This window comes from Macrobrachium nipponense, chromosome 1 (assembly GCF_015104395.2).
Source record: "Macrobrachium nipponense isolate FS-2020 chromosome 1, ASM1510439v2, whole genome shotgun sequence".
Taxonomy (NCBI): domain Eukaryota; kingdom Metazoa; phylum Arthropoda; class Malacostraca; order Decapoda; family Palaemonidae; genus Macrobrachium; species Macrobrachium nipponense.
In genome coordinates this window covers 107,639,460-107,654,459 of record NC_087200.1, presented here as the reverse complement: position 1 = coordinate 107,654,459, position 15,000 = coordinate 107,639,460, and the positions used below count along the sequence as shown (strand labels likewise).

The 15,000-nt window shown below is 37.1% G+C and overlaps 1 protein-coding gene across 2 annotated transcripts in view; it reads left to right on the top strand.

Annotated features, from left to right (window-relative positions):
* LOC135219537 (vam6/Vps39-like protein) overlaps positions 1-15,000 on the top strand; it is a 405,404-nt gene that overhangs the window by 258,996 nt on the left and 131,408 nt on the right. For both annotated transcript variants that reach the window (XM_064256380.1, XM_064256379.1), the window contains exon 10: positions 9,039-9,197. In XM_064256380.1, coding sequence (XP_064112450.1) covers positions 9,039-9,197 — 159 coding nt within the window. The remainder of the gene's footprint in view (positions 1-9,038; positions 9,198-15,000) is intronic.

Below are 15,000 nucleotides of genomic sequence, written 5' to 3'. Positions count from 1 at the left end.
GAGAGAGAGAGAGAGAGAGAGAGAGAGAGAGAGAGAGAGAGAGAGAGAGAGAGAGAGAGAGAGAGAGAGAGAGAGAATTATTATTTTTATTATTTAATGTTATTTAATTTACATATAAAAGCTTGAACACTTATGAATTACATAAAATATTATACGCTTTTGCAGGGTTTCTCCAGGATTTGAAAATGTTACATTAGCTTGTCTGTGAAATACTCGCACATGATAATTAGTTAGGTTCCAATGAAAAGCTCGCACTATTGTAAATTCACACAACTCGAATCGCGTAAGGTTAAGGTATTACTGTATACATGAGTGTATCTTTTAACCATTAATGTTCTTTGTGGGACATATAAAAAAATTATAATGGAATTTTGTTTTGTATGAGTTGTTTGGATATGAACATATCATCAAAATGTGATTCAGTAAAATTTCACGTAAACAGTCTTAATAAGAGTCAGTTTCTGGTACGTATCTGGCAAAGTGTGGTAGTTTTAGATACCTCTCTTAATTTATTTGGAGAGGTAACCAGTATGTATTGTTTGTATGAGTGAAGAATAAGGAAACATGTTAGTTGAGGCTAATCAGCAGTTTGTTTGTGTGTATGTAGTGATAGGAGATAACAGGCCTCACTAGGGCTAATTATTTCTCTTGAATGTCTGGTGTGATAGCTCTTTGTCTAAAGTGATGTTTGTTTCTATCATACATCATCAATGATAGCTCTTTATCTCAAGCAATACCTGGAATTGGCTTTGATCTTGAGAATCGTTTAGTATTCATAATCATTTTTAACTGAAGTTTTACCATGCATCCTTTGGGATTGCCAAGTGTATATGTTTCTTTTGCACTGCTTCACATGTATTAATGTTACTTCCAGTCAACTGTAAGAATTGCATCTAAAATGTGATTTTTGCTCTATGTATATATATATCCATTTATTATATATAGCTTTATTCTATGCTGTTGCTTTTGTAGCTGCAACAGCTTGATAAGCCCTGGGCATATGCCCAGACACACTCTATCATCCTTCAAGGCCTCATATTTCTATATGGCTCCACTGTGTGCAGACATATTTTGAGCTGCTCTTCAAGGACTGAAATTGTTTTGCATTTTGTATGAAGTGTCTTTCATTTTCACTTATATTCATTTGTATTGTACTTTTTTCTGCATTCTGATGATGTTTAGCTGTGTGATATGTAAATTACTAAGTGTAAAAGTATTTTGGTGTCTGTGCAAGTGGACTCAGCTGTCTGCTGTTTAATGTAGAAATGCCTGATTAGTGTGTTTATAAGTATGCCTGATTAGTGCGTTGCCTGTATTTCCATGCATCTGACAGTTGTATGTTTAGCCTTTCATTTTGGTCATATTTTCTACTAATGCAGTCAGGGATTTTTTCAATAATTTTCTTTTTTAAAAATCAATAACCGTTTCCCAATAATGGTGACCTTTGTATGTTTTCTGTTCTAAGTATTTTTCTGCTGTGCTCCTTTTCTAAATTCATTACTGCCAGCAGTAATGAATTTTAGTAGTAGTAATATTCAATAAGCCACATCATACATGTGAGGGGGTAGGTAGAAAGTTTGCTGTTTAGTAAAGTTTTTTTATATATACATATGTATGTAACTTACCAAGTATAGCTATAGTTTCTACTTTTAACAGTAGCTTTAAGTTTGAAATTCTTGGTAGCGCTCTATTGATTTTTGGTGTAGGTAAGTGCCCTTTCCCACATCCGGGGAAGAATAGGTACAACATAGCTAATGAGCTCAGGCTGTTTCTGCCATTCAACAAATCTGGTTGTTTAGGCGGCTTTGTTTACTGTTAGCCAGGATAGTTCACTGGATGGTTTTGCTGAAAGGATTTAGTGAAGTATTCTGTTCTTTGGTAGCCTCTGCTCAATATGTATTCCTTAGCTTAGTTAAGCTTACAGATATTTAGCTTTTGACTTATCATGTCTGATGCTAGTTTGTCTAGTAGCCTGTATTGCAGGAAAGGCTGTAATATCAGATTGACTTCCTCTAAATATGACCTTCTTTCAGTTTGTTATACTTGCCGAGGGCAAATTTGTTCACTTACTTGATGTGTATTGAGTGCAAAGACTGGGGTGACAGTAAGTGGTGAATTTTAAATGCACATTTAGACAAGTTAAAAAAAGTTATGCGAAGTAAGGCGGCCGCTAGACCTTCTAGGTCTTTGTCTCCTAAACCTGTTCTCTCGACTTCTGTGACAGCCTTTTCTCCTATTCCCAGTCCTCTTGCGCTTCTTTCCACTCTGCTACCTGGCTCTCACCCCCTGAACTTAGTACCACTGTCATTTTTTATAGAAAGTTTGAACCCTTAGGGGAAACAGTTTTACTCTATTAAGTGTTTCTCTGAAGTCTCTGTTTGACAAAGCTAGTGCTAGTGATGTGTTAGTGGAAGGGGTGGCTACTCGTCCCACTGATTCTCCTAGATTGAGGTCGCTGCTAGACTAACCAGCATCTGGGAGGAAGCAAACTGTAAGTCCAAGGGAGGTCGGTGGGGTTTGCCCACAAATCATTGCTCCTTCAGCAGAACCTGTCGCTACTTCCCAGGTTTCTCAGGATAACTGCTGGAAAGGTGTTCAAGGAGTTGCACAGTGCCTTTCATCCAGTGGTTCCGATTCAGATGCATATCGTGGATGCTTTTTGTGCTTCAAAGATACATTTAGGCCTTTGAAGAGGTTTTCAACTGCTCAAAATGTTTCTGTGATCCCATTTAAACTCCAAAGGGATCAAGAACCCTTGTGTAGTTTCTGGGATGATTATGAACGTCCAGTGGACCACACACAGCTCCCAATGGCTTGCAAGTGCCTAGTGGCTTCTTGGCACCAAGTGTATTCCATGCATACAATAGGATCAGATCCCCCCAGGGGATCAAATTTCCCTGACTCGCAAGTGTCAAAAGGGATCAGTTAGGCCAGTGGTTTCTGATCCCACATTGAAGGGTAAGCAATTATATGATAATGTAGTTTCAGATGCTTCTTCAAATGATGAAGAATAAAAGTTGACAGCTGCACAACCAGTAACCCATGCTGCAAACAAGTTATCTGTAACTGTGGACTTGATGCACACACCCCTCTTGCCAACACTGGCTTTATCTCTTGTTCTCCAGCGCTTAAACAGCGTTTTGGAACTTTAATGAAACCTCCTCCTCCTCCTGTTGTATCGGAAGTTATACAACTGGACATGGCTCTTTCTCTGTTTTCTTCAGCTGAAGAAGAAGAAGTTGAACCAGATCATCCTTCATTGGGTTACTCCGCTTTCATGAATTATTTTCTCTTCTGTTATCCTTCAAATTATTCGCTAACAACACCGTCTTCTCCTGGTTCGGGTTTTATGTCATGTCAACCCACAGGATTGGCGAAACTTTCGAAAATGGTTCTTTCAATTCCCACCAAGAAAGCATTGTCAGGTATTAAGAGTTGGTTAGCCAAAAAGAAAGAGTTAGGCAGGTATTATTTACGTAACTGGAGAGATGACTTCCTTGGGAGTGTTTGCCTCCTCACATTTCAGTGGTTATTGACCAAGCTCGTAGATCTGCCGTCAATTCAGCTAAGCTGTGGTTCTCTTCCACGGAGTTGAGTCACTTTGTAAAGAATATCTGCAAAGTTTTGGAAATATTTAGTTTCTTAGATTGATCCAAGGGAGCACTTACCAAAAAAATAGAGGATTGTTCTTCACTGCAAGACAAGTTTGCAGCAGACTAGCTTGGGGTGCTTTTGTGTACAGATAAAGCAGTACGACAAGGAGCTCAGGAGCTCAAGAGTTAGCAGTGCTTTTTCAACTGGTATTCTGAAAAAACAAGAGCTGTGATGATTGTTCATGGGAAAGAGAGTCAAACCATCTCAAAGATCTTCTTTCCTTTTCACTGATTTGGGTATTAGCAGTCTGTTTCCACCTGCTGCTTTTGAGAGAATAGATACAGAGATACAAAAGAAAGCAACTTAAAATATCCTTTCACAGTCAACCAAGTGGCCTAAGGAGACTAATCAGGCACCTTCAGTTCCTTTTGTGGCAAGAACCTCTTCACCCCTTCAACCTCGGCCCTTTTGAGGTGGCAAAGGAAGTGCCCAACCTCAAGCAAAAATGAACCTACGTTCCATTAGACCCACTGGCAAGAAATCTGCCACTTGACCATCATCTGCCAAGTGAGGATCCAGTCCTATGTACACCTGTAGGTGCAAGACTCCACACTTTTGGGAAAGATGAGTAAGAAGATAAGTAGAACCAATGTTATTCGACCCCCTTCAAGGAAATAACCCCCATTAATGTCTTGTCCAATCAACTTGAAGGCATAGTCAACTCTGTCAAAGGAGGTTTCAGACCTTCTAAAAAAACAAGCAATAGAAGTGGTAGAGGACACTGCATCAGAGGGATTCTAGAGCAGGCTCTTCATTGTCCCCAAGACATTGGGAGGTTGGAAGATGGTCCTGGACGTTAGTGCTCTGAATTTCTATGTCCAAACTACAAAGTTCAAAATGTAGACAAACAAGTCATTCCTGTCGGCTCTTCATCAGGGAGATTGGATGGTAACCATTGATATAAAAGATACGTACTTTTGCATCCCTATTAACCCAGAGTCCAGAAAGTACCTCAGATTTATGTTCCAAAACCAGGTCTTTCACATGACTTCTCACTCGTCTTTTGCAATGGCTTTACCTGAGGGGCATCAAGGTATGCTTATACTGAGATGACTGGCTTCTTTGGCCTCCATCCAAGAAGTGTACGGAGGACTTAATGAAAACTCTTTGATTGGCACAAGATTTAGGTCTAGTAATAAATCAAGAGAAGCCACAGTTAGCCCCAACTCAATGCTTAGTCTATTTGGGGATGAAGGCTGCTGCACCCTTACCTTACAGACCTTACATCTTGTTCAGGTTGCCCCAGGTCTCTCAGTGTGAGGCACCTCTGTCTACCAGAGAATTGGTAATGCATCTTCCGGTATATTTTGCACCTTCCAATCTTCCAATCTTGGATGGTCTGGGATGCAGCTTAGATATTTGTCGAGCTTATTCTTAAACACATCTGTGCTCACTCCTGATATATTCCTCAGATGAGCTGGCAACGCATTGAATAGACGCTGCATTGTCGATGCTGGTGCGTAGTGGATTAATGTCCTGTGTGCTTTCCTTAGTTTTCTGGTATAGTTTTGGGCATTATTAATTTACCTCTGCTTGCTCTTTCTGATATTTTTAGCTCCATGATGTTTTTGGCAATTCCTTCTATCTGTTTCCATGCCTGTATTATCATGTAGCGTTCTCTTCTCCTTGCTAGACTATATAATTTTTAAAATTGTAGTCTTTCCCATTAGTCAAGATCCTTAACTTCTATTCTAGCTGTAAAGGACCTATGTACACTCTATTTGTGCAATATCCTTTTGGTAGTGTGGGTACCATATCATATTGCAGTATTCAAGTGGACTACGAACATACATTTTATAAAGCATAATCATGTGTTCAGCTTTTCTTGTTTTGAAGTGCCGTAACAACATTCCAATTTTTGTTTTGCATTTTGCCAATAGAATTGCTATTTGATCTTTGCATAACATGTTCCTATTCAACATCACACCAAGACCTTTAACTGCTTCCTTATTAGTGATTGTCTCATTATTAGGTCCCCTATATGCATATAGTAGCTTTCCTTCTCTATCTCCATAATTTATTGATGTAAATTTATCAGAGTTAAATACCAGCCTATTTACCTCTGCCCATTCATATACTTTGTTAAGGTCTCTTTGTAGCGAGTTCCTATCTTCATCACAAGTAATTTCTCTACTTTTTCTTGTGTCATCGGCAAAACTACTCACTACCGAATCCTTAACATTACTGTCTATGTCTTCAATCATAATAACATACAGTATTGCAGCTAACACCGTACGTTGTGGCACTCCGGATATTACCTTGGCTTCATCCGATTTCTCATCGTTTGCAATAACCATCTGTTTTCTGTTGTGTAAAAATTCTTTTAACCATCTTCCTACTTTATCCACGATATTGTGTTTTCTAATTTTCTTCGCTAATATATTATGGTCTACCTTGTCAAAAGCTTTTGCAAAGTCTAGATAAACCACATCTGTTTCATTTCCGCTTTTCATATTTTTGAATATGTTCTCACGGTGGACTAACAGTTGGGTTTGTGTACTTTTTCCGGGTACGAAACCATGTTGTCCTATATTAAACAAATTATTTTTTATTAAATGTTTCATAATATTTTTCTTCATTACCCTTTCATACACTTTCATAATATGTGATGTTAGACTCACAGGCCTATAATTACTTGCCTCTAGTCTTGATCCACTTTTGAAAGTAGGGGTGATATATGCTAATTTGTGCTCATCATAAATCTTGCCTGTATCTACACTTTGTTTTAATAATATTGCAAGTGGCTTTGCGGTAGAATGAACTACTTTCTTTAACAAAATAGCAGGAACTCCATCAGGCCCTGCTGCAGCTCCATTTTTAATTTCATTAATTGCCTGCACAATATCAGCTTCATTAATTTCTATGTCAGCTAAATATTCACTATTTTCGTCCCTTACTTCTATATCATTATCTTCATTATCTATTCTAGGGGTGAATTCTCTCTTATATCGTTCTGCCAGTATGTTGCAAATTTCCTTTTTTTTTCATTCGTTAATCTCCCTTCAATTCTTAGAGGGCCTATTTCTATTCTTCTTTTATTCATCTTTTTCGCGTATGAGTATCATAGTTTGGGGTTTTGCTTGATATTTATTAGGATTTTTTCTTCCAGGTCCCGTTTTTCATTTTCTTTTGATTATATAATCTTTTGTTCTGCATTTTCTATCTTACTTTTTAGTTCTATAACTTTCCATGCATTTTTTCTTTTTCTTTTGTAAGACCTTTTTTCCACTTTCTGATTTTCTGGAACAAGATCCTTCTGTCTCTTGGTATGCATGACTGATGTTTACTTTCTTCTTCGGTATATATTTATCCACTATTTTCTCTAATATTTTATATAATATCTCCGTATTTACCCTTATGTCATCACTTACGAAAATGTTATCCCAATCTTTGTTTAATTCTTCATTTATTTCTGACCATTTTATATTTTTACTGTAGAAGTTGTATTTTCCATATCCTTCCCACTTTTTCATTTCTTGCTTATCTCTGTTTTCACTTGCTTTGGAATGGACTGTTAATTCTATGACATTATGGTCTGAAATACTCGCATTATAAACTATTATTTCTTAACATAATTCATCTCGTTCACAAATACTAGGTCTAAAGTATTTTCCTTTCTTGTTGGCAGGTGATTTATTTGTTGAATGTTGTATTCTAGTAGCATATCTAATAGCTTTTCGAATTGCCTCTTATCTTCTACACTACTATTACTCTCTTTTTTATATGTATAAGTACAACCACAATCTCCTATTCGTTCTTTCCAGTCTACGAAAGGAAAGTTGAAGTCTCCAGATAGGAGAATAGTCCAGTCCTTGTGATTTCTACATATATCATCCAATTTTTCAATTATTAAGACAAACTCTTTAGTATTAAGAGGTCTATATATTACTATGTTCATTAATTTTTCAGATTCAAATTCTACCGCTATTAGTTCACATTCTGAGTTACTATATTTCTCATATATTTTTCCTTGTTTTTTGTCTTTCCCATATATTGCGGTTCCCCCTTGATTCCTATTTTTTTCTATCTGATCTATAAGTTTGGAACCCTTTTATTTGGTCATCATTCCCAGTCTCTTGGGAATACCAGGTTTCACTTATATTCATTATATCTATTTTCTTTTCAATTTGGGTTAGTTCTTCTGAGTACTCTATTTTTCTTTTTGAGTTACTTGTAACTAAACCCTGCGCATTCATCACTATGATGGTTTGCGTGTTTTCTCCTTCATTTAATATTGGTAGTAATAAGGATTTTCCCATGTCTCTTTCCTGTTCTGAGAGAGAGAGAGAGAGAGAGAGAGAGAGAGAGAGAGAGAGAGAGAGAGAGAGAATTATTATTTCTATTATTTAATGTTATTTAATATGCAAAAAAACTTGAAAACATAAACTACATAAAAAATTAAACACTTATGTAGGGTTTCTCAGAATTAAAAAATGTTGCGTTTGCGTGTATGCGAAATACTTGTGTATGCTAATTAGTTAGGTTGCAATGAAAAGTTTGTGCTATTGTGAACTTCCACAACTGGATTGTGAATTCCTGCAACTCAAATCACGCAATTTCGGGGAATGACTACACCATATCAGCTGTATAACTTATTGATAGTGACCTTTATAACATACTATATATATCCATGAAGTGCTGATATATCCATGAAGTGGTAGGCAGATTGAAATGAAAGCCTTCCCCATCACAGGACGTGTTCCTCCGCCCCACTTCCCACCACTAATAGGAAAATCCCACACATTGACCAATGATATTGCTGTTGACTTTGACCATGTCCTACAAGATACATACCCCAGAACCATGCCTTCATGATACCCCAAATGGTCAGGTAACCCTGAGGTGGTTAGTGAGGCTTCAACAGCAGTAACTCATATCCAGTGACTGGATCAAGGCCTGTGTGTATTGACTTTAAGCCTCCCATTACGTAGCGTGATGCGTCAATATTATATTTAAATATATTCTCTCATATTTACAGTTACAGTGTACATTTTCTGTAGTTTTACTTGCATACTTTGTACAGTTAAAAAATATATGTTCTACCTTGTTTCTGTAACCCCCAAGGAAAAGAACTTCTAATGAATATAGGACAGTTCATTGTTCATCTAAATCCCACAAAACTGGGAAATATCTGACTGACAGGAAAAAGTATGCTATGGAAGTAGGGTAGCCATTACTTCTTATGAAATAACCCTAATTGCAATAACAATAATGTAATGTATGTGTGTATTATAAAGAGTTTACACTTGATCATTAATGTTTTTATTTAATAATTTATATTGTGTTATTCTAACTTTGAGCACCATATGAAAATTACTTAGTGAGGTGATTACTGTACCTCTCTAAGTTGTCAATTCAAAACTGAATCTTTTTATAATTTTCAGATGAAACGTCGTTACATCAATCGCATGATTGATATTGATGAAGTTAGTGATTGCAATATTACTCATGTTAGTGCTAGCAGTGGAAGTGGTAAAGCAGCTACTTCATTAAAAGAGAAGATCCAAGTGATTGATACAACTTTGCTTAGATGTTATATTGAGGTAAGGTAATAGTTCTTTGCATATACAATATCATATCACAAACTTATTCTTCAGCATTAATACCTTATTTAATAATGAGTATACAGTGGTACCTCGAGATACGAAATTAATCCGTTCCGAGGCGGCCTTCTTATCATGAGTTTTTCGTATCTTGAACTGCATTTTACATGTAAAATGCCTAATCTGTTCCAAGCCCTACAAAAACACCCCAGTAAATTATATTTCCAGGCCTACAACACATGTTCTAGTGTTACGACGCCGATACGACGGAAGAAATATGACTCCAAAAAGGCAAAATACTGTACATACTTGAGTAATATTCAACTGCATGTAATGTTCAACCCCATTTTTACTTCATAAATTAGGACTTTAGCATATGTCCCTTAGCAATAAGCCTAGCCTATGTTAGCGGTTGCTACTGTAGCCTAGTCTATGATTCTGACATCTAAACGTAAGAAGCTAAAAGCTTAGGATATGCCAATAAAATGTATAAATAATCAGTATGTACTCATTTCTAATAATTATTAATTAATCATAACTATAATACACAAACAAACAAACAAAAAGCCTTCCAATCGTTTGTTTACATTCAGCTCTTACGAGTACTGAACGAACGCCAAGCAATCACTTTTCCTAGGACACAGTAAGCCATAAATTTTCATTAGTATCTCTCTTCAACTAATGAAACTACCAAACAGTATAATAACCATTCATTTCTATTCTTTATTCTATCTTTACCTAATGGAGATACCGAGTTACTGACAGCTATAATGAAACATACGTAATGTAATATTAAGACAGAAGAACAATTCTAAAAAATACGTATTTGTTGGCTTCGATGATAGCAGTCTGATTTATTTTATATTTTATGATATCTAATTCACAATTTTTTTTATTAAATGTATTGCATGTACTCATTTCAAATAATTATTAAGTAACCATTAACTAAAATAAACAAAAACAAAAATAAAGCTTCCAAACTTCTGCTTACATCCAGCACTTACTGGTATCGAACGATCGCCAAGCAATCACTTTTCCTAGTACAGTAGTACCTCGAGATACGAAATTAATCCGTTCCGAGGCGGCCTTCGTATCATGAGTTTTTCGTATCTTGTAACACATTTTACATGTAAAATGGCTAATCCGTTCCAAGCCCTCCAAAAATACCCCATTAAATTTCATAATAAAGCTAAATTGACCTATAAACAATGAAATACTACAACAATTTGGACCATTCAATACCGAAATGAAGAATAAAAATGCAAAACCTGTATATAAAGTGTATATTAGTGTACAAGAAATATTATTATACTGTAACGTAAAATGTGGAAGCTTACCTTTCGAGTGAGGCTATCTCCGAAAGTGGCTGCAGAGGAGGAGGACAAACGGCAGATACGTACACTTAACTTTACGAAACACACAAAAAAATGTCAGAAAAACAAACTAAACTTTACAAAACACATTAACAAAACTGTAACACTTAACTTTACAAAAAACTTAAATTAAAATTTATTTTTTCTTTTTTTGATTTTTACATTTCTTTTTACTTTTTTATACTTTACGTAATTTCAATTTTTTCACCACCGAATGGATGCCAGTCCGTTTACGGAATTTTTCGAACCAACCATGAGAAGCCTTGAACTCTGGGGTTGCCGTTGATGTCCCTTCTCCTCCGTTGTCTTCGGCTTGGGCAATCAAATCGCCAAAAGTAGCGCTGGCCTTCTGGCAGATTGCCGTCTCGGTTATCGTATCGCCATCGATTTCTTTGTCCTCGATCCATACAAGAAGCAGCCTTTCCATTTCATTATGCACATGGCTCCTCTTGTTGGACAAAATAGTCACGCCCTTGGAAGGTGTAGCTGCTTTGATGGCTTCCTTCTGCTTAAGGATGGTGCCTATCGTCGACGGATTTCGGCCGTATTCCTTAGCGATCACACTCAACCGCAAGCCAGCTTCATACTTTTTTATTATCTCTATTGTGTCCCCATAGAAAGCATTCTCTTCTTTCTGTGAACTTCAGCAACTTTCTTCGGACCCATGACTAATATATACTGTACGTAATTAAGTTACGTATGTAGTACGTATACTAATTAGGTTCTCACAACACGATAAAGTAGGACAACAAAATCACTAACAAATTTACGATACTAAACGAAATCGTTGGACTGAACGAATGCCGCATGCGTAGGATAAAGCTTCGGGTGCGAAGTGGCCGAGTGAAGGTACGCCACCACGTAAGATGCATGATGGGAGGGATGCTGTCCAATAGGAGAGGATCTCATGGCTTGGCTAGCATCAGGAACCAATGGGAGAGCGGGAGGATGGTGGCGAGTCTACTCAGTTGGCGGCGCATGAGTTTTAAAATTGTTACAATGGTCCGGGCGAATCTCGGACTTTACAGCAACAACCTTTCATATCTTGAACAAATTTCATATGTAGAGCCGCAAAAATCTTCATATTTGCTTTCGTATCTCGAGTTTTTCTTAAGTTGAGTCTTTCTTATCTCAAGGTACCACTTATAATACTTTAGGGGGTACCATGATACATCTAATAGAAAGCCATAATTTATTATAAGAAACATTTTGCACACAAATTCCAGTGCATCATTAGTCTGTGAACAAAAAAAGTAATTACATTATAAAAATGAATTCACAAAATTACAAGCTAATTAAAAATAAATTTTTTAAAAAGCAAAGTAGAAGTTAAAAGTTAAAAATTTAAAAACACTCTAATAAGAGAGAGAGAACCAAGATGCCAACCATCCAAGGCTAAAGATGAAGAAGGAATGGCAAAACCTGATGTCCCCAACAAAAAGTCGGTTATGCCAAATACAGAGGTGGAGCCATGGTGTTATTGTTTAAAGAGGGAACTAGATGTATCACAATTATTATCATTATTATTAGCATTACTGTATATCTGGGAAGGGGCAAAATCCTACTTCCCTTGTATCATATTTTTATTGAACAGATAAGTAGAAAAGTTCCAAGAGATTTAAGGTGCTTTGTTTCCTGTATAAGAAAATTGTGCTCATGAATTTACATATGTGTGATATATGTATATATATATATTATATATATATATATATATATATATATATATATATATATATATATATATATAAATATTATATATCTATATATCTATATATATCTATATATCTATATCTATATCTATATATCTATATATATATATATATATATATATATATATATATATATCTATATCTATATATATATATATATATATACTATATATATATATCTTCTTCCCCTAGCTTAAACCCTTTTTTATATAGGGGTCGCCATTGCGAATGAGTCGTCTCCATCGATTTCTGTCTTGTGCCTCGTTCTCATTTATACCTTTCAATTCCATATCTTCCCTTACACAATCACGCCATCTCTTTCTTGGTCTTCCCTTCTTCCTTGTACCCCACACTTCCATTTCCATCGTATGTCTTCCAACATGATGTTCCTCCCTTCGTAATAGGTGTCCATACCATCGAAGCCTTCCTTCCTGTATTTTCTTCGATATTTCAGCTACCTTTCGTCGATCCTCTTATATACTCATTTCTAATCCTATCTTCCCTTGTTACTCCTGACATCCATCTCAACATTCTCATTTCTGCTACATCCATCTTCTTCTCCTCTGTTTTCCTCATACTTCCTGTTTCTGTTCCATATAACATTGCTGGTCTGACCACCGTCCTATGGAACTTTCCTTTCAATTTCAGAGGCACCTTCTTGTCATAGAGGACCCCTGATGCAGACCTCCAGTTATTCCATCCTGCCTGAATTCGGTGTCTCACCTCTTGGGCCATCGGACCCTAAGTACTTGAACTTCTGTACTTTCTTTATTTCTTCCCCACCCAATCTTATGCTACTTCCACCGTCCTCAGTAATACTAGAACACATATATTTGGTTTTTGATCTGCTTATTCTCATTCCTCTCTCCTCAAGTGCTGCTCTCCACCTCTCCAACCTCCCCTCCAACTCCTTCTTCCCCTCTGAACACAACACAATTGTCATCCGCGTATAATATGCACCATGGCACTGCTTCTCTAACATCCCTGGTCATTACATCCATCACGATGTTGAAGATGAATGGGCTAAGTGCTGACCCCTGGTGTAATCCAACTCCTATCTCAAATCCATCTGTCTCTCCAACACTACTCCTCACTCTAGTATACACATTCCTGTACATCTCCTGAATAATTCTGACATACTTTTCCGGCACCATCTTCTCCCTCAAACATCTCCATATTTCTTGCCTTGGCACTCTGTCATAGGCCTTTTCAAGGTCTATGAATACCAGATGCAGGTCTCGTTGTTTTTCTCTGAATTTCTCCATTAGCTGCCTTATGCAAAATATTCCATCCGTTGTGCCGCTTCCCTTCATAAATCCTAACTGTTCCTTCCCTATTCTAACTTCCTCTCTCAGCCTGCTATCTATTATTCTTTCCAAAATCTTCAACATGTGAGACATTAGTTTTATACCTCTATAATTACTGCATTCCTGGACATCACCTTTACCTTTAAATATAGGTATCAATATGCTTTCCCGCCATTCTTCTGGTATCTTTTCCTGTTCGAATATTTTTACCATCAGATCATACAAGATGTCTACCCCTTCCTCTCCTAAGGCTTTCCAAACTTCGACTGGGATTAAGTCAGGTCCTGTTGCCTTCCCATTCCTCATTCTTTTTAAGGCTTGTATCACTTCATCCCTAGATATCCCCATTACCATTCCCATGTTTACTTGTCCATCCTCTCTTACAAGTCTTTCATTTTCTTCATTTAGCAGTTGTTCGAAATACTCTTTCCATCTTTTCAGGATGTCTTCTTCCTTTTTTTATGACCGTACCATTCCTATCTTTCATTTGCTTAATATGGGTGATATCCTTTGTTCTTTTATTTCTTACTTTTGACAGTTTGAGCATCTTACTCAACCCTTCCTTGGTTTCCAGTTCATTATAAACCTCTTCATATGCCCTTGCCTTAGCTTGAGCTACCACCCTTTTTACTTCTTTGTTTCTTTCTCTTAATCTTTCTCTGTCCTCCTGCAGCTGTGACTCTTCAAATCTCTTCTTTGCCTCCCTTTTATACTTCACCACTTCCCCCACCTCTTCTCCCCACCACCAGCTCTCCTTTTCCTCCCATACTATTCCAGATGTTTCCCCTAGTATCTCCTTTCCATGTCTTCTAATCACTGATGCATTATGCCTCCACCATTCTCCCCTCCCACATCTTCAATTCCAGATCAAACCTCTCCCAGCACTCTTCTCTTGAACTCTCTCTTCTTATCATTCTCCCTCCCTAACAATTTATACACTTGATTTTCTTTACCCCATTCGTTTTTGTTTTATTTTCTCTTTTCATCCTTGAATCCATACAAAGGAGCCTATGTTGGGGGGCCACGTGGTCACCTGGGATAACTTTACAATTCCTAACTTCCACCAAAGGAGGTAATCTATTTGTGTGCACCTACCGCCACTCCTGTATGTTATCAAGTGCTCCCTCTTCTTTTTGAAGAATGTCTTCACTATTGCCATATCAAAGGACATGGCAGTCTACTATACTCTCTCCTTCTGGGTTTCTCTCCCCAATCCCATGTCCTCCATGCACACGTTCAATTACATCCTTTTCATTTCCGACATGTCCATTAAAGTCTGCCCCCACTACAGTCCTCTCCTGCTCTTCCAGTTCTTGCGTTACCTCCTCATTTCGTTCCAAAAACGGCTCTTTCTTCCTCTGTGCAGCCCACTTGTGGAGCATAAGCCGCTAATGATGTTCATTGTTTCCCTTCC